This window comes from Sminthopsis crassicaudata, chromosome 4, assembly GCF_048593235.1.
Source record: "Sminthopsis crassicaudata isolate SCR6 chromosome 4, ASM4859323v1, whole genome shotgun sequence".
Classification (NCBI taxonomy): domain Eukaryota; kingdom Metazoa; phylum Chordata; class Mammalia; order Dasyuromorphia; family Dasyuridae; genus Sminthopsis; species Sminthopsis crassicaudata.
Window position 1 is genome coordinate 197,180,717 of NC_133620.1, and position 22,839 is coordinate 197,203,555.

Here is a 22,839-nt window from a genome sequence, read left to right on the forward strand (position 1 = left end):
GTCTGCCTTTAAAAAGAAAATCAATGCAATCTGCATAAGATCAACACAGAAAAGAAGTTTAATAGTTCCCTTGTCTCATTTCTTCATTTTTTAGATCAAGGAAATTTAAACCTGCAGAGACTAAGTGCCCAACTTCACTTAGATAGACTTGGAATTTTACCTCCAGACTTTGATTTCTAATATATATGATAATTTTAAGAGAAAGAAAGCACCAACAAATAGGGGATGAGAAAATGCTTGCTGCAGAGGAAGCACATGAGCTAAGCCTTGAAGGAAAAGAGGGATTCTTGGAAATGGAGGTAGGCAGGGGATGCATTTTGGACATGAGAGACATAGCTAATTTGAATGAAATGTAGAATACATGAAGATAGTAGTGCAAGACAAGTCTTAAAAGGTCTTCTGGAGTCAAACTCTGATGGGCTTTCAGTGTCAAGAAGCATTGTTTTATCTTAAATATCCTACGGAGCCAATGAAGATTCTTAGGCAGGGTAGTAGCATGGTCAGATTTGTGGTTTAAGATTATTTTGGCTGCCATTTGTAAGACAGATTGGAAAGGTAAGAGACTAAAAGAGAGTCCATTTAGAAGGCTATTGGCTTTTAGCATAGTGAATACCAACAATTCTAGCCAAATGAAGAAATCCTAGCATTTATATTCTGTATGGCTTTTCTTTCAATCCTACCCTTACATGAATCAATCAACAAGCATTTATACTAAGTACCTATTATGTGTCAAGTGCTGAGCTAGCTGAGATAAAGATAAAAATGAAACAATCTCTGCCTTCAGTCAAACCTTTGACAATACTATATTTTTCTTACCAAGGTCTCATCAGTGACTAAATAGCTTGGCTCCTATGAGTGGTGCTGAAGTCACCTAGTTCACTGCTTATTGTTCTAAAAATCACACCCTGAATGAAAGGACTGAGTTATCTCTAGGAACAGAAGTGACTTTGGTCATAAATTTGGGGAAGGCCCCTAGACTCATCTCCCCTCCATGGTATAAATTGAAATCATGTATCTTATGCAGTCCTGTGCGGATGGCAAGAATCCGGCATCGAGAAGAACCACACAGCTTTCTCCCTCCAGTGAATAACTTGGTCTGTCTTCCTGCTGTCTTGATGCACGTGCCTGAGCTTATCTGTTACGCCTGTCAATGTAATGTGAAGAGTATGTGTACATGGTCCACGCTTTCCTGGCTTTTGCTTTGGTATTCAGGTGAAGAAATTCTCTGAGAGTGTGTTCCTGTCTCTCAGCCAAGAAAGAATTGCTGAGAAACATGAGATTTCAAATAATTAAGACTCTGACTTTTGCATTTTACCAGGTAGATAGATTTCGAAGGATTATCATTCATATTTAGTTCCAAACTTCAGTGTTTAAAATAAACAGGATAAATCAGTTCTTAGGGCAGCCTGAATTTTTGTTGCATACTGTCACTTTGCTGGGTTAAAGTTTGGAGCTGTCTTGGGAGAGCATGATGAGTTTGAATGTTTAATACTTATAAAAAACTTTCATATCCTGAATCACCGAATGACAAAATTCTGTACCTTCAGTGGATCTTCTCATCACCCAAATGAATTGCCATAGGTTCATTATATTATGACAAATGCCATTTTTATAGGCTTTAAAGTTTGCAAGGGGATTACATTTTATCAATATAACCTCTTCTTTTCCTGTTTTGTACTATTCTTTCCTCTTCTCTTCTTCTCTCCCTTCTTCTTCTGTCTCCTCTCTTCTTCCTCTTTGCTCTTCTGTTTTGTCTTATCCTCTCCTTTTCTCTTTTATCTTGTCTCCTCTCCTTCTTTCCTCTCCTATTCTTTTCTTTCCTTTTCTGATCTCTCCTCTTTTTCTCTCTTCTCTTCTCCTTTCTTCTCTTATTTTTTCTATCTTCTCTCCTCTTTTTTCTTTCTTCTGTGTTCTCTCCTTTCTAGTCCTCTCCTCTTCTCTCCTTTTCTCTCTTCATCCTCTCTTCTCTCCTTTCTGTCTTCTCCACCTCTTCTCTCTCCTCCCTTTCTCTTTCCTTCTTCTGCTTCCTTTCCTTTTTTCTCTCTACTCCCATTCAGCAAGTGAACAAGCATTTCTTAAAATCTATGTGTCAGGCACTATGCTAGGCTTTCAAGATGCAAATACAAAAATAAAGATCTAAACACTAAAAAAGCTTTCTTTCTGTTCTCTCTCTCTTTTCCCTTCTTTTCCCTTCTTTGTATACATAACACATACACATTCACATTCTTAGCTCATACTTCTCCTATATTACCTGTCCCATTCTGCCTTATCTGGCATGTTTTACCTCTTCTGCTAGATTATGAGTTTCTGGAAGACAAAGGATAATGTTTTGTCTGAGCTTTCTTTCCCCATAACATCTAACCCATCATTTTTCTTTGTAGAACATAGTCAATATATCTGTGTTGAACTGAATTAAATGGGACATCAGGAGTGACAATAAGATAAGGGAAATTATTCTATAAATTCCACCTAAATATTAATATCATAACTTCATGATCACAATTCAAATCCACATTCATATCACCACTACAGGAGTAAGTATACCTAAGTGAAGTTTTTCTCTATACTTCAGCAGAATCTCATCTGCTAATTTATTTACAGTCCTGACTTCAGGGCTGGTGCTCTATCCACTGTGCCACCTAAGTGCCCCTATATTATATATTTGTGTAAGTGCAAAGATAATCTTTTTATACTGAAGTCTGTCTTAAAAACATATGAAAAACCAAAAAAAATGAAGTTTTTCGATGGTGTTTCTGCAATCTTAGCTTAAGATAAAAGAGATGCAGCAGGGAAAAACAATTAGCAAATTCAAGTATTAAAGTTGACTAATCCTTTATTATTTATTTGTAGACATAGAACTAGAATATCTGGCTAAATCAGTCTCCTGGCTGCAAAATTCAGTAGAATAAAATTCAAATATACTTGTAGAAATTTAATTATGTTTACCTTTTAAACACCGTCTCTTTTCTTAACCAAAGTAGGACACAACCTGAAAAAAAAATCAAATAACTTTGACAAGTAAAGAACATGAATCCATGAATTTGGTAATTTTTTCCCTATGGTATTAACTTGCATTCAGTGAAATTTGTATAATTCAAGAGATGTAGGTAAGGAAATTTTGCTTTAAGAAAAATGCTTTTTCTTAAGCAAACAAAACAAACACAAATACCAAATGTCTTTTTGAAATTCTTAGCTTTTGTCTATTATTAATAGACTTTGGGAGCCTTGATACTTCACTCCTATCCAAAAATGTGACCTTTTTCTACAAATCATTTTAGGGATTCCCTTCCAACCCCTATTCATCTATCCATACAACACTTCACTTTAACTCATAATGTAATAGGACTATTATACAACTTCTATCAAAAAGAAAAAAAAGTGAACACAATACTATAAGTGTAGAGCATTTCCCTTATATTATGGGTTATATAGGTGTTTGTGGGCTAGCTTCTAATCCCAGCCTCTATTTATAATCTTGTTTCTATGAAAAAATGCAGAAATGAGTTCCGTATGTGATAAAAATGAAATACATCTTTTCCCCATTCACCTCCCAAACTGGTCTACAATGGCAAGGGCTCTAGCTCTGGAATGTCTTACATTCAAAACCTACCTCTTACATGACAGTCCATCACTGGGTATTTTCACTATCTCTCATACCTAGAACACTATCTTAGAGAAAGCCTTCCCCAATTTCTCTTCCTTCTATTAATATTTTCTACTTATCCTGTATATAGCTTGCTTTATATTTATTTGTTTGCATTTTGTTTCTCTCCTCCCCCCCACCATTAGATTGAAAGTTCTTTGAGGGCAGGGACTGCATTTTTTTGGTATCCCCAGCTTTTAGCACAATGCCTGACACATAGTAAGTGCTTAGTGAATGTTTATTGAAATGAATTTCACTATCCATCCTTATCTCTACCAGCGCCTTGAAAATAAGAACTACTATCTTTTAACTTTCTTTCTTTCCCCATCTTTTAGCACAGTGTCTGACATACTTAATAAATGATTATTGGCTAACTTAGATACTTTTATGACTTTAAGAAGTCACTATTCCCTAGTCTTTATTGTCTCTTCTGGATTGGGGAATGAAATAGATGTCCTCCGAGGCCATTTCTGAGTCAGACCAATGACCCTACAATCCAACAGGAGTTCTAGAAAGGGAAGTTTACCCTCACTTCCACTGCAAGTGAGCTGTTTGCATATACAGGACACTTCTGAACTAGAAAGTCACCTCAAAGACCCTATAGTCTAGCCCTTTCATTGCACAGATGGGGAAAATGGGGCCTAAATCAGTGAACTAACTTGTCCAATGTTAAATAACTATTAAGTGATGATAGGATTCAAATTCAGAACTTCTGACTCCAAACCCAATGTTCTTTCTACTATTCTAGTAAGGTTTTCCAACTGACTTTTAAATCATGCTCATAAATTATAGAGGGATGGAATTATATACCTCCAATTTATGTAACACTTTTGCGTCTGGTGTCAGAAAGAGTCATTTTTGTGGGTTCAAATCTGTGCACAGACACTTTACTCATATAACCTGGGAAAATTATTTAAGCCCATTTGCCTGAGTTTCCTCATCAGTAAAATGAGTTAGAGAAGGAAAATGGCAAACAATTCCAATATCTTTGCAAAGAAAACCCCAAATGAGGTCAAACAAGCAAGCAAGCAAAAAAAAAAGTAACTTCATATTTTTGAAAGATGTTTCGTATCTGAGGCAGCTGGGTAACACAATGGATAGAGTATCGGGCCTGAAGTAAGAAAGATCTGAGTTCAAATGCAATCTCAGCCACTTAGTCTAGCTTTGTGATTCTGGAGAAGTTATGTAGTATAAATTTCCTCATGGAGATAATAATAGCACCAACCTCCCAGAATTATTGTTAGGATTGGTTAATAATAGTTGAAAAGCACTTTGAAAATCTTAAATATATGAAAATAATATAAATATATGATTAAGGAAAATATATGCTGCATAATATTTTATATTGTGCATATTATCTTTATTATGTTATATATAATTGCAACATAAATATAAATTCTGTCTGCTTTCAAAAAGGTAGGGTGGCATAGTAGGTAGAGTAATACACCTAAAGTAGGGAAGGTCTGAGTTCTCATCTCTGCCACTTACTGGTCAATGCTTCTCTTAGCATTAATTTTCCTCATCTGTAAAATGAGAATATCTTTCATATCTTCCTCCCATCTTTCTATTGATGCTCAAATGAGATGAGACATAGGAGTATGCACATGAATAAATATACACACATACATGTATATATGCACATGTGAACATATGTGATATGTGTATATATTATATACATGGATATATGTGTGTATAAACAGAGAGAGGAGAGGGAGAGAGGAAGGGAAGATAAGAGGAGAGGAGAGGAGAGGAGAGAAAGAAGGAAAGGGGAGAAGAAGAGAGGAAAAGGAGAGAAGAGCAGAGAGAAATACAGAGACACAAAGAGAGAGGCAGAGACAGAGAGATAAAGTGCTTGCTCCCCTTGCTTTGGAGCAGTAGGTACATGCCAGATATTATTATCTCATTTAGTTCTTGAAAGCAATTACAAGGCAAAACAAAATTATTAGTACCTCCATTTTACAAAAGAGAAAATTAAGACCTAGAGAAATAAGGGCTTGGCTCAGATCATGCCCTACTGTGGTGCAACAATGGATCCCAAAAACCTTTGATAATACAGAGTTCTTGCCTTAGAATTAGTAAGTCTTAGATTTGAGTCCTGCCCCAAATACTTATTAGCTGTGTCTCTTTGGACAAGTTCTTAACTCCTCTGAGTTTGTTTCCTCATCTATAAAACAGGAATAATACTGATATTCACCTTCCAGGTTATGAGGATAAAATGAAAAGCTGAGTGTAAAGAGCTTTGCAAGTCTTAAAAGGCTATTGGAACGTCACATATGATGATGATGATACTCCTCATTCCCAGTCCAGTAGTTTTTCCATTCCCCCATTTTTCAGACGTGGAGATGAAAACATGTACAGATTCATGAAATACATGAAAGGATTTATTGAGTTTTCACATGGGTGTGTGAGAGGCAGAGAGACAGAGATTGAGTGTGCATGCATGTAAAAATGTGCTGGATTATTTAAAAACTAGATTCAAGGCAATTCCATTCCTGGGAATTATTATTTCAGCTCTAGAAAAACATTTCATTATACCTCCATTCACAACTGGGTCTCATTTTTCATAAGCTTTTGGGCTGTATCCAGGGAAAGGACATCACTACTTACAAAGCACTCCACACCATGAGAAATGCTGGCATTTTCACAAAGACATTTGTCAAGCAGTTTGTATGTTTCACCAGGCTTCGACACTACATTTTTTTCACATCTGTCATGTGTTCCAGCTAACCTATTAAATTTGCCTGTCCTGGCAATGCCAGGCTGAATTCATAGATCTCCCTGACACCTTTGCGGCAGCCAGTTCATGTAGTTTATTTATTATCTTTATAAGCACAGACCACTGCAAAGGTTTTACAAACTTGCCATTGGGCAACTCCATTTTTCTTCTTCCTGAAGCTGGTTTATGGGCTGCCATTAAATCCTGGGCAAATCTTAGCATGTAACTTGTGCTGGGTTTTGTCTAGTACAATTGTGTAACATCCCCCCCCCACCCCAAAGGTCCACACCACAGGCCACTAGATGGGAGTCCCATCCATGACCATCTTGCTCTTGCCCCAACCACCTGATAAAAGTTTTCCTGGGATGTTTTATGGGCAGTAAGGCGTATGCTTAGTTACTGGCTGGACAATCTCAACAACCAGTTTGGGAGATAAGTTAGAACTCTGAGCCACAGCCAATAATTCCACCTCTCTAGAGCTCAATTGTCTCGTTTCTAAAATGACTTGATAACTTGTACAATCTTTTGAATTCAATTTGACAAGCATCGATTAAGCATCTACTGTATTCCAAGCAGTCATTGTGCTATGGATGTGATTATGAATTAGCATTACTCACACTCTGTTATTCACTTTACAAATATTGTTTCATTTCATCTTCACAATAACCCTGAGAGATAGGTGTTCTTATTATCCCTAATTTGCTGTTGAGGAAATTGAGGCAAATGAGGTTAATTCACTTGTCCAGGATCTTACAACTAGTAAATATTTGAGATTGTATTTGAATTGAAGTCTTTCTGACTCCAGATGTATTATCCTAAACTCTGTGCCACTAGCTAATTGATACCAAGAGGAAACACGAAAGTATCCCTGTCCTTTAAGAGTTAAAGTCTACAAGGAAAAAAATAAAATACACTCTCATAAATAAATACAAAATAATTTGCGGAAATTTCAGTAAAGGAATCAGGAAAGGTCTTCATATAGGAAGTGAAACTGGAGAAGAGACTTAAGGGAATTAGGAATTCCAAAAGGTAAGGAGGAACCCAGACTATCTGGGCCAAAGTATAGAAATAGGAGATGGAATGTCATGTATGGGGGAAAACAAGCAAAGCAGTTTGTCTTGGAGCACAGAGCATATAGGAGAGAGTCATTTAAAATCAATCTGGAAACAGAGGTTAGAGCCAGATTGTGAAGACTTTAAGTGCCATATAGAACTCACATTTTATCCTGGAGACAATAGGGAGCTACTGAAGCTTTTTGAGTAATGTTATAAAATGATCAGAGCTGTGCTTTTGGAGTGTGAAGGATGGGTTGGAATTTGGGGAGAGAGACTGGAAGCAAGGAGACCAAATTAGTGCTGCTTTTAATTGTTTAAGTAAGGGTTGGTTATGTATGGACTGAACTTGAGTGGTAACAATTTGAGTGACAAGAAAGGAACAGACTGGACAACTGGTTGATAAGAGTGGGTGGGGTGAGTGATAATAGAGTATAAATCTGAGGTTGCCAACCTGGATGACTGGAAACAGAAGTTAGAAGCAGGGACAAGTTTAGAAGGAAAGATATGATGAGTTTAACTTTTGCATAATGACTTTAAGATGCTTCAGGGAGATGATGTCCAACAAAAAGCTTGGTGATATGGTACTAGAACCTAGGAGAGCAATGAGGATTGGCTATATACATTTGGGAGTCACCTACAAAGAGCTAATGGAAGTTGATGAGTTCACTAAGAAAGAGCGTAGAGATAAAAGAGAAGATCCAGAACAGGCCCACACATCCATTACCTGGAGATAATACAGAAAAGGAAATGGAAAAAGAGGACTTAGGTAAGAGGAGAACCGGGAGAGAGTAATGCCCTGAGAACCCAAAGGAACAGAGGAGGTCAGCATGCTTTAGAGAGGTCAAGAAGGATAATAACAAAAGTCTCCTGTAATTCTGCAAATTTCTGATCCTGACTCTGGGATCTAATTCTCTACTTCCTCTTCATTTTCACTAATTCTGGAGTCTCCGTCTTAAAAATGAGCTTTTTTTTTCTATCCAACCAGCTGAGGTACTGCAGGAAATCAGCTCTGTGAGTTTGCTAAAAAAGAATCCTTGCTTTCATCTGTTCATTTATCTTCATTTTTCCTTATTCGTGCCAAAAAGGGACATTAGAGTCAGCCTCAGTCTTGACAGCTACAAAATCATTAATGGCACCAAAGACTCCCAGTCTTTTCTAATCAGAACATCTATTATCATCCTGATTAATTCAAATGCTGTGATGAAGTAGGATTCAAAAGTATTTGACAAATGTGATTTCCTTCATTCCAGATCCTCTTGCTGAATGCAAATGTCTTTAAACACAACAGCATTCAGACGGCTTTGTGATGCAGTCAAGATTTTTCCAATAGAAAGTTCCAGTACAGAGCACCTTCTCTCATCCACATCCCACACAGGGCAAGAAGGAAGACTTAGCATATGAAATCCCTACCCTAGGCCATAATGCATGCATGCATGCAGTGACAGAAAGGCAAAGGGTCTATGTATTAACGGAGTCCTGTATTTTTTTCAAATAATTTACAAGGAAGAGACAACTGTGGCCATCTCCAGTTTGTCCAGATCTATATCTGGCCATTGGACCCAGATGGCTCTGGAGGAGAAAGTAAGGCTGATGACTTTGCACAACCTTCTCTCACTTAAATCTAATTCACTTACAAGTCACGATATCACCTTCCTAATATTGTAGTCCTCTTTGAGAATGAAGGAAAAATGACAAGGAAGAGAAAATATGACAACAGAAAACTTCTGTGACCTCATACACTAAGAAGGAGACTTAGTAACTCTCAGATTTGAACCCAAAGACTCCACAGGTAACCTGGAAGAGTTCCTTTCATCAATGCTCAGTATCTTCGTTGTTCTACCTGTAAAATAAGAATGGTGATCCCTTGCTTATAAGGTTGCCTGTTTAGTGATTGGATTTTGGACATTTAGTCTATCAGAGATTTCCCACTGGTTGTTCCTTTTCTTTTTTAAATTGGACTTTTTTAAAGTGATTTCACTTTTTATGAGGTATGGCAGTTAAGAAACTCCAACCATGAAAATTATAGTCCTAGAGAGTTGCTTGAAGGCAATAAGAGGTCACAAATCCAGTTTCTCTCAGAAGTAGGTCTGCTTGACTCTGGAGATAGGTAGGTAGTTCAAAGAACAGAGTGGGCCTAGAATTAGGAAGACCTGAATTCAAGTCTGGTCTCAGATGCTTACTAGCTATGTGTCCCTAGGCAAGTCATAAGATGTCTGTTTGCCTGAATACATTGGAAAAATTAATGGCAAACCACTCCAGTATTTTTACTAAAAAAATGGCATGCTATGTCCATGGATCATAAAGAGTTGGACATGATTTAATAGCAACTACCTGACTCTAAAACCAGCTCTTTATCCATCAGAAAGCTTGAATTCTACAGGGGAAAACAACATACCTCTTGTTAAGTAAATATACACTATATGCAAAGTAAATTCAAAATAATTTTGAGTTCATGCTTATGGCCTCTTTCCCCATCCCCCAGCCCATCTTCCTTGTTTTCAACTTCCCTGTCTCTGTCCAAAGAATCCCAACCTAGTCACCTAAGTTTTTAAATTTAGTCATCCTTAATTCTTCCTTCTCCATTACTTCCATATACTCAATCAGTTATCAAGTCTTTTATCTGTACATTTCCTAAATCCATCCCATTCTCTCCACTCACATGAGAATCCTCTTAGTTCAGATCCTCATCATCTGAATTATTGCAATAAGGTTCTAATTGGTGTCCCTGCCTCAAGTTTCTCTCCTCTAATCTATCTTCCAGACAGTTGCCAGAGTGATATTCCTAAAGCAAAGTTTGCATTGTGTTAGCTTGCTGTAAAAGCTCCAGTGGCCCCTGTTGCTGCTAAGATAAAATACAAATTCTGTTTTAAAGCACTTTACAATCTGGCTCCAGCTTTCTTTTCTATCCATATTTTATATTATTCCCCTACACATACCAGATGTGTGGTATCAGTATGAATTAGAGGGAAAGAGGGGCGGCAGTGTTTTGGAGTGGAATTTATGGCATATTGTAGAGTCAAAATAGATCTTAGCAGCTGATTGGACAGAAAAGAGAGTGTGGTGGAAAGAGTCAAAGATGACTTAGAAGTTTCCAGTCTAGTTGGCTCAGAAGATAATGATGCTTTCAACTTTGTGTGAGAGCTAGACCTTTTCTTCTGCCTTCTACATGAATTCAGTTTTCATCCATCAGCTATACTACATCAAGCCTACTCTTATCCTGTGCCAGAAAATGGCAACAGCTGGGAAATATGACAAATTCAAATATGGTCCCAGATATCAGCTTCAGATTTCTCAAATATAAAACTGGGATAATAACAGCATCTACGTCTCAGAATTGTTTTGAGGATCAAATAAGATAATAATTGTAAAGTGCTCAGCACAGTGCCTGACACATAGTAAGCACTTATTAAATCTTTCCTTCCTTATTTTTCCTTTTCTCCTTCTTCCTTCCTTTCTTCCTTCCCTCCTTCCCTTCCTTCCTTCCTTCCTTCTTTCCTTCCTTTCTTTCTTCCTTCCTCCTTCCTTCTTTCCTTCTTTCCTTCCTTCCTTCCTTCCTTCCTTCCTTCCTTCCTTCCTTCCTTCCTTCCTTCCTTCCTTCCTTCCTTCCTTCCTTCCTTCCTTCCTTCCTTCCTTCCTTCCTTCCTTCCTTCCTTCCTTCCTTCCTTCCTTCCTTCCTTCCTTCCTTCCTTCCTTCCTTCCTTCCTTCCTTCCTTCCTTCCTTCCTTCCTTCCTTCCTTCCTTCCTTCCTTCCTTCCTTCCTTCCTTCCTTCCTTCCTTCCTTCCTTCCTTCCTTCCTTCCTTCCTTCCTTCCTTCCTTCCTTCCTTCCTTCCTTCCTTCCTTCCTTCCTTCCTTCCTTCCTTCCTTCCTTCCTTCCTTCCTTCCTTCCTTCCTTCCTTCCTTCCTTCCTTCCTTCCTTCCTTCCTTCCTTCCTTCCTTCCTTCCTTCCTTCCTTCCTTCCTTCCTTCCTTCCTTCCTTCCTTCCTTCCTTCCTTTCTTCCTTCCTTCCTTCCTTCCTTCCTTCCTTCCTTCCTTCCTTCCTTCCTTCCTTCCTTCCTTCCTTCCTTTCTTCCTTCCTTCCTTCCTTCCTTCCTTCCTTTCTTCCTTCCTTCCTTCCTTCCTTCCTCCCTCCCTCCCTCCCTTTCTTCCTTCCTTCCTTCCTTCCTTCCTTTCTTCCTTCCTTCCTTCCTTCCTTTCTTCCTTCCTTCCTTCCTTCCTTCCTTCCTTTCTTCCTTCCTTCCTTCCTTCCTTCCTTCCTTTCTTCCTTCCTTCCTTCCTTCCTTCCTCCCTCCCTCCCTCCCTCCCTTTCTTCCTTCCTTCCTTCCTTCCTTCCTTTCTTCCTTCCTTCCTTCCTTCCTTTCTTCCTTCCTTCCTTCCTTCCTTCCTTCCTTCCTTCCTTCCTTCCTTCCTTCCTTCCTTCCTTCCTTCCTTCCTTCCTTCCTTCCTTCCTTCCTTCCTTCCTTCCTTTCTTCCTTCCTTTCTTCCTTCCTTCCTTCCTTCCTTCCTTCCTTCCTTTCTTCCTTCCTTCCTTCCTTCCTCCCTCCCTCCCTCCCTCCCTTTCTTCCTTCCTTCCTTCCTTCCTCCCTCCCTCCCTCCCTCCCTCCCTTCCTTCCTTCCTTTCTTCCTTCCTTCCTTCCTTCCTTCCTTCCTCCCTCCCTCCCTCCCTCCCTCCCTCCCTCCCTCCCTCCCTTCCTTCCTTCCTTCCTTCCTTCCTTCCTTCCTTCCTTCCTTCCTTCCTTCCTTCCTTCCTTCCTTCCTTCCTTCCTTCCTTCCTTCCTTCCTTCCTTCCTTCCTTCCTTCCTTCCTTCCTTCCTTCCTTCCTTCCTTCCTTCCTTCCTTCCTTCCTTCCTTCCTTCCTTCCTTCCTTCCTTCCTTCCTTCCTTCCTTCCTTCCTTCCTTTCTTCCTTCCTTTCTTCCCTTCCTTTCTTCTTTCTTCCTTCCTAAGTTTTCAATCTCATAGTCATCCTTAATTCTTCTCTCTCTACCACTCTCATATACCCAATCAATTGCCAAATATTTTACCTCTACAATATTTCTTAAATCAACCCCCCTTTTTTTCCCTTCACATGGGAACTCTCCTAGTTTAGATCCTCATCATCCACCACCTGAATTATTGCAATAGATTTTCTCCTTCTTTTCTTTCCTTTCGTTTTTCTCTCCCTCTCTTCCCCTCCCTCCCTTCCTTCTTTCTGCCCTTTGTTGCATGCACATTTCAATCTAAATATGAGCTAATGTTGCCACATGCTGCTCCTCAGTGAATGAATCCCTCAACAAGCATTTTTTCACTTCTTTTGAACCAGACCATGTCATGAAGTGATGCTTGAGCTAAGCTTTAAAGGAAATGTAGGATACTGAATCCAACCAGATGCATTAACACATTTTTTTTTATTGAATAAATACTTCTAGGGGAAAGAGATAGGAATCAAGGACATCACCTATGCTGAGATTCTTTCAGTAACCCAGGCATAGTGAGGAAGGCCAAGGCTGGGGCAATGGCTATAGAAATCAAGAGTAAGGAGGGAGAGGTACAAGGAGGTGCATTGGAAAGAAATAGGGATTGAGAGACATGGTATTTAGCCTTGATATTGCCACTAAACAGCTTCTAATCATGGGTAAGATACTTCATCTCTCCCTCAAACAGTTAGTCAATAAACACTTATATTAATAGTAATCACTTGATTGATATATAGTACTTTAGTGTGTGCAAGGCACTTATTTGATCTATACAACAATTTTAAAGAGATAGGTGCTATTATTAATCTCCATTTTATAGGTGAAGAGTAAATGGCTTGCCCAGTTGGACTCAAATTCAGCTTTTTCTTCTTCCAAGTTAGTCACTAGATCCACTTTCCACCCAGGAAGTATTAAGTGCCTACTCTCTGGTAGGCACTATGGTAGACACTGGAGATGGGGGATAGGGACTAGGTTTCATTGGTATAGGAAACTGTCCAATGAAGAAGTTTCCTTTATCAGGGTCTTTTCTGCAATTTATAATCTTAGAAAGTTGCTCAAAGCACTGTCTAGGTCCTGAGGAAATGAAGACAAAAATAAAATGGTCTCTATATTACTTGGGCTTCTGCACCATTATGAAAGACAAAATATATACATAAAATTAGACATAAAAACTCAAAACTACAATAAGACTTTTGGAACATGCTTCGATAAAAATATAATGTTATTTGAGTGGGTAGAGAAAGAGGCACCAGCAACTGGCAGATCAAGAAACATATCTTGTAGAAGATGGTGTATTTGGGCTAGACTTAAAGGAAATTAAGGGTTCTAAGATGTAGAAATAGGGAGAAAATTTGAACTGAGCTCAGTTTCCCCATCTGTGAAAGGAGTTTAACTATATATTCTCTAAGTCACTTATATGTTTAAATGATATCAAGAACCCGTGTAGTACAGTTCAAGAGAGTTTTGGGATTTGATTATGCTTCTTTAGAGATTCCTGCAGATCCCAGAGTCACTTTTTAATTCCCTATTCCAAGCTTCAGCAGTATTTCTTGTGGAAATTCTCCATATGCCTTTGTTCTCACCCTCCCCCCACCCCATGCCAGCTCTAGCTCTTTACACCAACTGTGTCCTTAGAACTGGTAGACTTATTCCTTAAAAACCAACTGGCAATGATAGGACTTAAGAGGATTGAGTCAATATGAGTCATTGGCAAAGGAAGGTTTTGATTTTAGTTTTGGTTTTGTCTTGGTGTGATGTAAAGATGGACTCTCTACTTCCCCAGGCAGGATAATAAATTCCATGTGAGGAGGTTACATCAATAAGATGTTGAATCCTTCTGCAGAGACCAAGAATGAAGACATAAATGTATCTCCATTCTGCAGTATCATTATTGCTTTGATTTAAAACTAGTGTGGGCTGAAGTGATTTTTAAATCAACCTGCTCTCACAGTATTAAAAAAAATCACATTTTCAGTGTTTATCTTAGCACTTCTTAGCAAGTTAACAAGTAGAATGTTCATTAAAGGGCTTTAGTTAATGATGAAACTAGGATTAAAGGATACTGAACAAAAAAGGACAGCTACCTGGTGGTGAATAGATGCCCAGCCTGGAGTCAGATAAACTCATTTTCCTGAGTTCAAATCTGGCTTCAGACACTTGACTAGCTGTGCAACCCTGGGGAAGTCAATTTGACTATTTTTATCTCAGTTTCTCATGTGTAAAAATGAACTATGAAGGAAATGACAAAACACTCAAGTATGTCTGTCAAAAACCAAACAAACAAACAAACAAACAAACAATGAAGTCCCAAAGAATCAGACATAACTGAAGAGTTGAGCTGAAAGGTTCTTTTAAACACCATGGACATGAGTTGGTATAGAAAAGAAATTTTTCAATTCCTGTTTTTTCATTTCTCCCATTTTAGGACCTACAGAGAACAGAAAATTTGGTCTCCTGATAGGATTTTAGAGTTGTAGACTCAAGGTTGGAAAGGAATTTAGAGAACTTCTAATCCAAAATCATTTTACAGAAAAGAAAACTGATTCTTAGGGATACTAAGACTACACAGATAAGTGTCAGAGGTAGTAGTTGAATTCAGATCTAGTGACACTAGAGCCAACATGATTTCAGATACCTTCTTTACTGTCCAGTCCCCCCACACACACACACCCCTATCTCTTGGTTTCTTGTGTTCTGCTTAGTTAGGAAATTTGTTTCCCTTTCTCCAAGTCTAAAGCCTAGGTTTAAACCAGGTAATAGCCACCAGTGTCCCTGAGTGATAGATCCTGGACCATTTTCTAATAGTAGTTTGTGCTTTTCCTCTATTTGCTCATCTCCACTTAGCTTCAAGTCCTTCTCCAGATGGACAAGATGCCGCCCGACCAGCCAGCAAGAATCCCTCCACCTGGACTGTGGAAGATGTAGTCTGGTTTGTGAAAGATGCTGATCCCCAGGCCTTAGGACCTCATGTGGAGCTCTTCAGAAAACACGTATGCAGACATTATGGGCCCTGGGGAATGGGATAAGGGGTGGGGGTGGGAGGGCTAAGCCAAACATACAAATGACATGGACTTGTTCAGGTGGGCCAGATGAACAGCATCTCACTCCCTTCTATCAAAGTGAAATGCTTGAGATGCAGCAAAAAGAACACTTGCCTTCTCTTCATTACCTAAAAAGAGAATGAAGTTTTTTTCAGAGGACTACAAATCAAATCTGTCCTCTGGTACTTACTATCAGCATGATTTTGCAGAAACCACAAACCTCTTTAGGCCTCAGTTTCCCCAGTTATAAAATGAGAGAGATGGACTAAGGTCCTTTCTAGCTCTAGATTTAAAATCCTACAACCGGTTCTCTTATATCTGCTTCAGAAATAGCATTTCATTTGTTCTACATATTATCTGGTTTTGACATTTACCAGGTAGGCCAGTTTAGGATTACATTATTTCCCGTCACAATGAAGTAGTAATGGTCTGTACAATATATTGCTAATTTGAGTACTTAATAATCAAAAGGAATTTAGAGGGGATATTCAGGTAGGATCTTTCCTAGAAAATATGACCCTTCCTGCCCTCTATACCAGGGACCCACTCTCACAAAAAGTATCACAGAAATTCTTAAAGCTCAGATCTCAACATTCCCATGGACCATGCATGGGAGATAAGATTTTACTGGCATTTGAAATTTGTATTACTGATCTCTGGTCTCTGTGCACTTGGTGGTCTTATGTATGAGTTATTGCTCATGATAATGAGTCATGATCACTGACCTCAGATTAAAGATAGACTTGGACCTCACATGGAGCTCTTCAAAAAACATATATGCAGATGTTGGGGTAGGAGGGCTGAGATAAACATATAAATGGCACTGGACCAAATAAACAGAACCTCACTGCCTCCCTAACACGTGTCTCTCACGCACACACACACTCACACACACACACACTGACAACTCTTTTGGTGTCCTGTGTCCTGTTTAGTTAAGAAAAATTTCTATGGGACTAAAGCCCAGGGTTAAATCAGATAGTAACCACTACAAAAGAGAGACTTCTTCTCTTGTTGGGCCAGGGGAAGACTACAATGCAGTAGGCACAGCAAAAACAAAAACAAACAACAACAAAAAAATTGCACTTGTCTACTTTGTAGTACTCAGGAAGAGAATGAAACTGAATTCCCAGGCTTAACCAAAACAAATGAAAGACAGGTTTTTAAATGCCCTGAGATTTGCCAAAGGCAGGGGCTGGATTCATACTAAACTATCTTGTTAATTTGCTATGTCATCTCCTAGTAAAATGCATTATTGGTTTTTACTCAATCCCTGGAAACATCTTATTCCAATAAATTTCTTAGGTAGAGAATTAGAAGAAGAGTTTGCAGAATGGTCCCCAAAAAAAATCCTATGGAGTTCTTTTTAAAAATGAAATATTACACTACAATTTATCTTTTTCTGAAATCTAGATTTTCATTCAAGGTCATTTAAAGTAGGGTAAACCTGTAAATTTCATTCCCAAGGAACAAATATCAAAGAAAAGTTTAGGTAGGCATTTAATTTAAGATCCCTGCCTAATTTCTTGGTGAATAGAGCTTGGTTCTAATGAGGGAAAGGAAAGGGGGAACCCCATTTCTCGGTGCATAGATGATCCCATGAGGCGCAGTGTCTCCTGTAAAATGAATTTACAGGCCCAAAAACCCAGATTGATAAATAAAAGGTTTATTGTAGAAATTTGGAAGTAAAGCTCAGTTAGAAAGACGCCAGGGCCAAAGGTGGCTCCTGGGCGGGCAGGAACCCTTACATGGCCGGAAGGACACCATGTGATGGCTGGGAGGGCTCCTGCAATGAGGGCGTTCCGGCTCACCTCTTTTATACCCAAAAGATGATGGGCAGTACCCTAAATTCGGTGGGCTTTTCAGTTAGCTCAGATCAGGTGAGGGCTGGGGAAGCTGAGCTGATAGTGGGGCTGGGCCTGGATATTCAAAGGATGCCTTTGACCCAGATTTGTGAATCAAGGTCAGCCTTGGGTTGGGCAATTAGAAAGGAATCTTAAAGGGACCCCAACCCTCATCAGTTCTACAGATCATGAACTGTCAACTTTGTGAGATCATTCAAACAGTCTCCCTTACCTCAAACTTCTTCCAACTTCCTCCCTCTCCTATTCAATTAGTTACCAAGTTTTATAGACTCTGTTGTTTGACAGCTCTTTTATTGTCCTCTTCTCCATTATTTTTCCTGGTACAACTCAAGTACAGGGCTCCTTATCACCTCCCACTTAGACATTGACAGTAGCCTCCTAACAGGCTATCTTATCTCCTCTTTGTCCATCTCCAAGCTCTTAATACTGCTACTAGACTAATCTTTCTTATGCATTGACTCAGCAATGTTATTATTCTACTCAAAAATCTTTTGAATAGATTTTGGAATTTTTTTTGCCTGGAATTTAAAGCTTTCCACAACTTGACACCAGCCTACTTTTCTAACTTTTTCCCAAAGGGCTCCACTCCCAAATTATTCTAAACTTCAGCCAAACTGCATTCTAGTCTACTTCCTCACCCCACCCCCACATGTCATGTGATTCCCTAATTCCAGAGCTTTTGCTTTTGCTCTTCTTTCTGCTTGCAGCTCTTTCTCTCTCTCCCTCTTTTCCTATTGAACCTAATAACCAACTCAGGCACTTTCCTTCAGGAATGGAGACTGGAGCCAGATCAACAATCCACAATGCTGTGGTAGATAGAACCTCATCTTAAAGCTTTCTTTGCTGCTTACTCCCACTCTGGCATAGAATGCATTGGGGTGCTAATAACCAGATAATAAACTTTATCTACTGACAAGCACCCATAAACACCAACCCCCAAAACTAATTATCATTACTCAGAGACAAAATATCAAAGTCTACAAACACACACACACACACACACACAGTGAGAATATCCCATGAAAACTGCTAGACAACTTCATTAAAACCTTAGTAGCCATTAGCACAACTGGATAAATCAGTTTATCATATCAATTTGCTGTTATCTAACAAATATCACAGTCCAGAGACAATGGGGTACAGGATAGGTCTTCTTTTCATTGAGAATGTAAAGTGGAGAAAGAGAAGTGTATTGGAGAAGCCTGGGTAAATATCTAGTGTTGTCCAGGAAAGTCTTATGTTAGTAGGAGACCCTGGATTTAGTAGGTTGGTAAAGTATAAGAAGAAAAGTGCAAGAGGGGGAAGGGCAATTAAAGGGAGGGAAGAGCCAAAGACAATCTTGACCAGCTCCAGAATTCTGTCCAGGGCTGGATCCAAGGAGAAACGGAGGCTTGTTGCTCTTCTCACAGTTAATGAATAGTAATCATTCCCTTTCTGGAAGTCCTTATCACTTACTTTCCATGATGAGTCTATGGTTCTAGGAAATATACAGTACAGGTATCTAAACTGAGGTAAGAAGAGGCTAAAGAAACCCAATTGAATTAGACTCATGAATTAAATATATCTCCAGGAGTTCTGTGTCTTTCTTAGCAAAATAGGATTAAAACAAGTACCATTGGTGATTAGTGTATTAACTGTAGCCCTATAATTGTATGTGCTAAATCCTAGTAAGAAGCAGGTGAATAATTTGTGTGTAGTTATTGACAGGACCAGAAGACACCTAAAACCTCTCGCTGGGAGCAATTACCACATTGGCAATCAACTAAAGTTAGGGATGAAAATTTTAGGGAAAAAAATCACAAGAGGTCCAGGGAATGAATGGCATATGGGGAAAGGAAGCTGCCAAACCTCAGACCTGGTTTTGTTTGCATATTTTAGGATATGATGGATGTCATATCTTATTCCTAGAGACATAGAGGTTGGAGTAAGGGAATGTGGTTTTGGGAATACAACAGAGATATAATTTCCTGAGCCCTCACTGAGTAATAGGGATGTTGTTTTCTCCAGTTCCTTCTTCTACAAGGAGACATAGGCAATGACCTAAAACATACCAGAAGAAAATGATAGCCAACAGAATATAAACTCCTTATGGGTAGAGACTTTGCTTTTTAATCTTTGCATCCCCATTATGTAGAATAGTACCTGAAACATAATAGGTGCTTAATAAATTCTTGTTCAATTCTTGTTCAAGAGTTCTTTATCTCTTAGTTCTCTACCTATTGTGAGACTCTGAACAAGGCATTGACTCATTTCATGAAAGTAAAGGAAGCATAAGTGATCATAAGATTTAGACCTCAGAGATCATGATAGCCAATGCTTTCATGAAGAAACTAATGTCAGAAGGGGAAATAACTAGTCTAGGATAACATAGGTTAAAAAGCAGAATAGGAATTCAAACTCAAACCCTTTCCCTTGAAATCCAGTATTCTTTCCATCCAAAGAACTCTGGAGACAAGGTCATGTGCATACACAACATTAAATTTTTAATAATATCTCTATCATAGATTTAGAACTTCAAGAGACGTCCTTTTACCCGTGAAGAAACTGAGGCCCAAAAAAGTGAAATAATTTTCTCAAGTTTACACAGATAGTAAATGCCATTATCAGGATTTAAACCCATATCTTCTTAACTAAAAATCCAACTCTCTTTCCAGACAAGAAGGAGAAAATAAATTAAAATAAAATAATAGGTAGACATGGAGATGTCTCTCCTTTAACATTTATACTTAAGTATATATTTACTCAACTATACACTCAAACACATTCTTAAATGACAATTTACAACCCTATTGTTATACATAATACACTTATATACATATATAATATATATATACATAATACATATATATATAACACAGATATAACTATAATCATTGATATATGGTACAGTGGATAGATTCCAATCCTAGATTCCAGTCAGGGAAGACCTAAATTCAAATTCAGCCTCAGACACTGATTATCTGTGTAACTCTGGTCAACAAACACATTTAAACTCTGTTGCCTCAGTTCCTTCATCTGTAAAATAATCTGGAGAAGGAAATGCAAACCAGTCTAGTATCTTTGCCAAGAAAACTCCAAATGAGATCACAAAGAGTTCGACATGACTGAAACAACTGAATAACAAATCTATGTGTGTGGGGGCATGTATGTGTGTGTGTGTATATACATATATATATATATATAATATGTATAATTATGATTATAATATAATTTACACACATATATACATGCATATATACAGAAAGACAGAAAAACATGGAATATATTTGGGAAATATACACACATACACATACACATACACACACACACACACACACACACACACACATATATATATATATACATATATGCGTGTGCATGTGTGAGTATTTCTCAGGAAAAAAGAAAAAAGGTCAAATCAATCCTGAGGGAAATTAAGCCATACATCCAGCGTATGTTTATTTGTTTTTCTTCAAGTCACCAGAGCACTTTAAAAGCATCTTTATCCTACAGAGCACTAAGTAAATAAATCACTCATTATAATTCTCATCATTATAACTAACTAAAAGCTTAAATTTCTAATGTACAAGATCATGTTTCTAGTGATAGTATTGGTTTTTGATATTTTCTCTGCAAATTTAACTTGGAATAGGTAGATGTGGTTATTTGACAAAAAAAATGCAACTCACCTTCTTAAAACTTTCATGTGATTTTAAATCAACTTTGGCCCTAAAATTCACAAATCTAAGCAATTTGAAACAATGACTCCAAATTATTAACCTGCTCATATCCTTTGATGTAGTAATACTACCATCAGACTTACCTTCTATACCTTCTATGTCTGTCCCTCTCAGTGTTTTATAAATAATCATAAATATATTTTATTATAAATTATTATATCATAAATTATAAGTATATTATTATAACTGAAAAGAGAAGAAGAAGCTTTATAAATACATATATATATAAAAGCTCTTTTCACTATAGCTCCAAATTAAAAACTAAAAGTTATGTCCATCTATTTTAAAATGACTAAACAAATTATGGTTTGTGAATGTAATAGAATATTACTGTACAATAGGAAATGATAGAAGAAATAATTTAAAAGAAAACTGAGAACTCTATAAACTGATGAAGAGTAAAATGAACAGAATTAACAATATCTACAATAACAACTTTTATAAAGAAAACATGCTTGAAAATATTCTTTATTAATGCAATGTTGAACCATGAGTCCAGAGGACTGAAAAATAAAACATGTCACCAATCTCTTGTCAGAAAGAGGATGGTCTTAAAATGAGATTCATATTTCTCCAAGTCACCAATATGAATATTTTCTGGACTGTGTTATAAGAGTTTTATTTTTCATGTTTCATTATTATTAATCAATTAGAGATGGTACAGTGGGATAGAGAAATTAAAAAATTAAAATAAGGTATATGTGAAAAATATTTACAAGTATATAACTATCCTCTTCCAAATATCCTATTTCTGTCTCTGACTCTTTCTATACTTCTGTTTCTTTCTGTCTCTCTCAACTAGGAAATTGATGGCAATGCATTGTTACTGCTAAAGAGTGATATGATCATGAAGTACCTGGGCTTGAAACTAGGGCCAGCACTGAAACTTTGCTACCACATCGATAAACTCAAGCAGTCCAAGTTCTGAGATTCTCTAGAGCATAGAAACCAGATGTTGACACCAGTAAAAGGGTAGACTTTAAGGTAATATGCTGCCTTACCAACATACAACTCCAACCACAAATTTTTTTCCTTAAAATAACAAAAACTAAAAACAAAGACTTTAGTTTTGGATTTTTTTCAACATTTGTGCATTTTTACCTTTTTTGTTAAAAAAAAAAAAAAGTCAAGTATAACCTTTTAAAGTGGCTGTTTCATGTTAACAAGTTGCAAAAAAAAAAGTACAAATTTCAATAATTTTTTAATGTTCCTAATATCATTGTTTTTCTTAAAGTAGGCCTTATTTTTATAACCCCAAAGTGAGAACATTGTATATATCAGCCTTCTGAGACACCTTGGGGAGTGACAAAGAGACTATAAGAAGAGAGACAACCCTGGCAGACTCTGGGAGATGAGGGAATTAATCCCTGGTTTATTGCCATTCCAAACAGTGCCAACAGCAGCACTGCCCAGTGTTACATACAACACCTAGGACATTTCCAGTGTTGGTCAGTTTGGTTCAGCTCTCAGAGATACCTTCTGAGAATGACTTCTTTGTCTTGCACTATGTGGAAAACTTGAATTCTTTTGCTTTCCAAAAAGAGAGAGAGAGAGAGATGAGAGGGGAAAAAAAGAGAAGAGAAGAGAAGAGAAGAGAAGAGAAGAGAAGAGAAGAGAAGAGAAGAGAAGAGAAGAGAAGAGAAGAGAAGAGAAGAGAAGAGAAGAGAAGAGAAGAGAAGAGAAGAGAAGAGAAGAGAAGAGAAGAGAAGAGAAGAGAAGAGAAGAGAAGAGAAGAGGATTTATTTCTTAGTGGATGAAATACCTTGTTGTCCCACTAGAGGGGAGACTTTTAATGAACTTTCAAGATTTTTAACTTGACAATATTGCTCTTAGACAATATTGGTGTGAG

The 22,839-nt window shown here is 37.8% G+C and overlaps 1 protein-coding gene across 1 annotated transcript in view; it reads left to right on the forward strand.

Moving 5' to 3' along the window:
* Positions 1-22,593, forward strand: part of SCML4 (Scm polycomb group protein like 4) — a 185,835-nt gene extending 163,242 nt beyond the window's left edge. The window contains exons 11-12 of the mRNA XM_074310158.1: positions 15,210-15,355; positions 21,793-22,593. Of these exons, the coding sequence (XP_074166259.1) occupies positions 15,210-15,355; positions 21,793-21,918 (272 nt within the window). The 3' untranslated portion in view covers positions 21,919-22,593. The remainder of the gene's footprint in view (positions 1-15,209; positions 15,356-21,792) is intronic.
* The last annotated feature ends 246 nt before the right edge of the window (positions 22,594-22,839 follow it).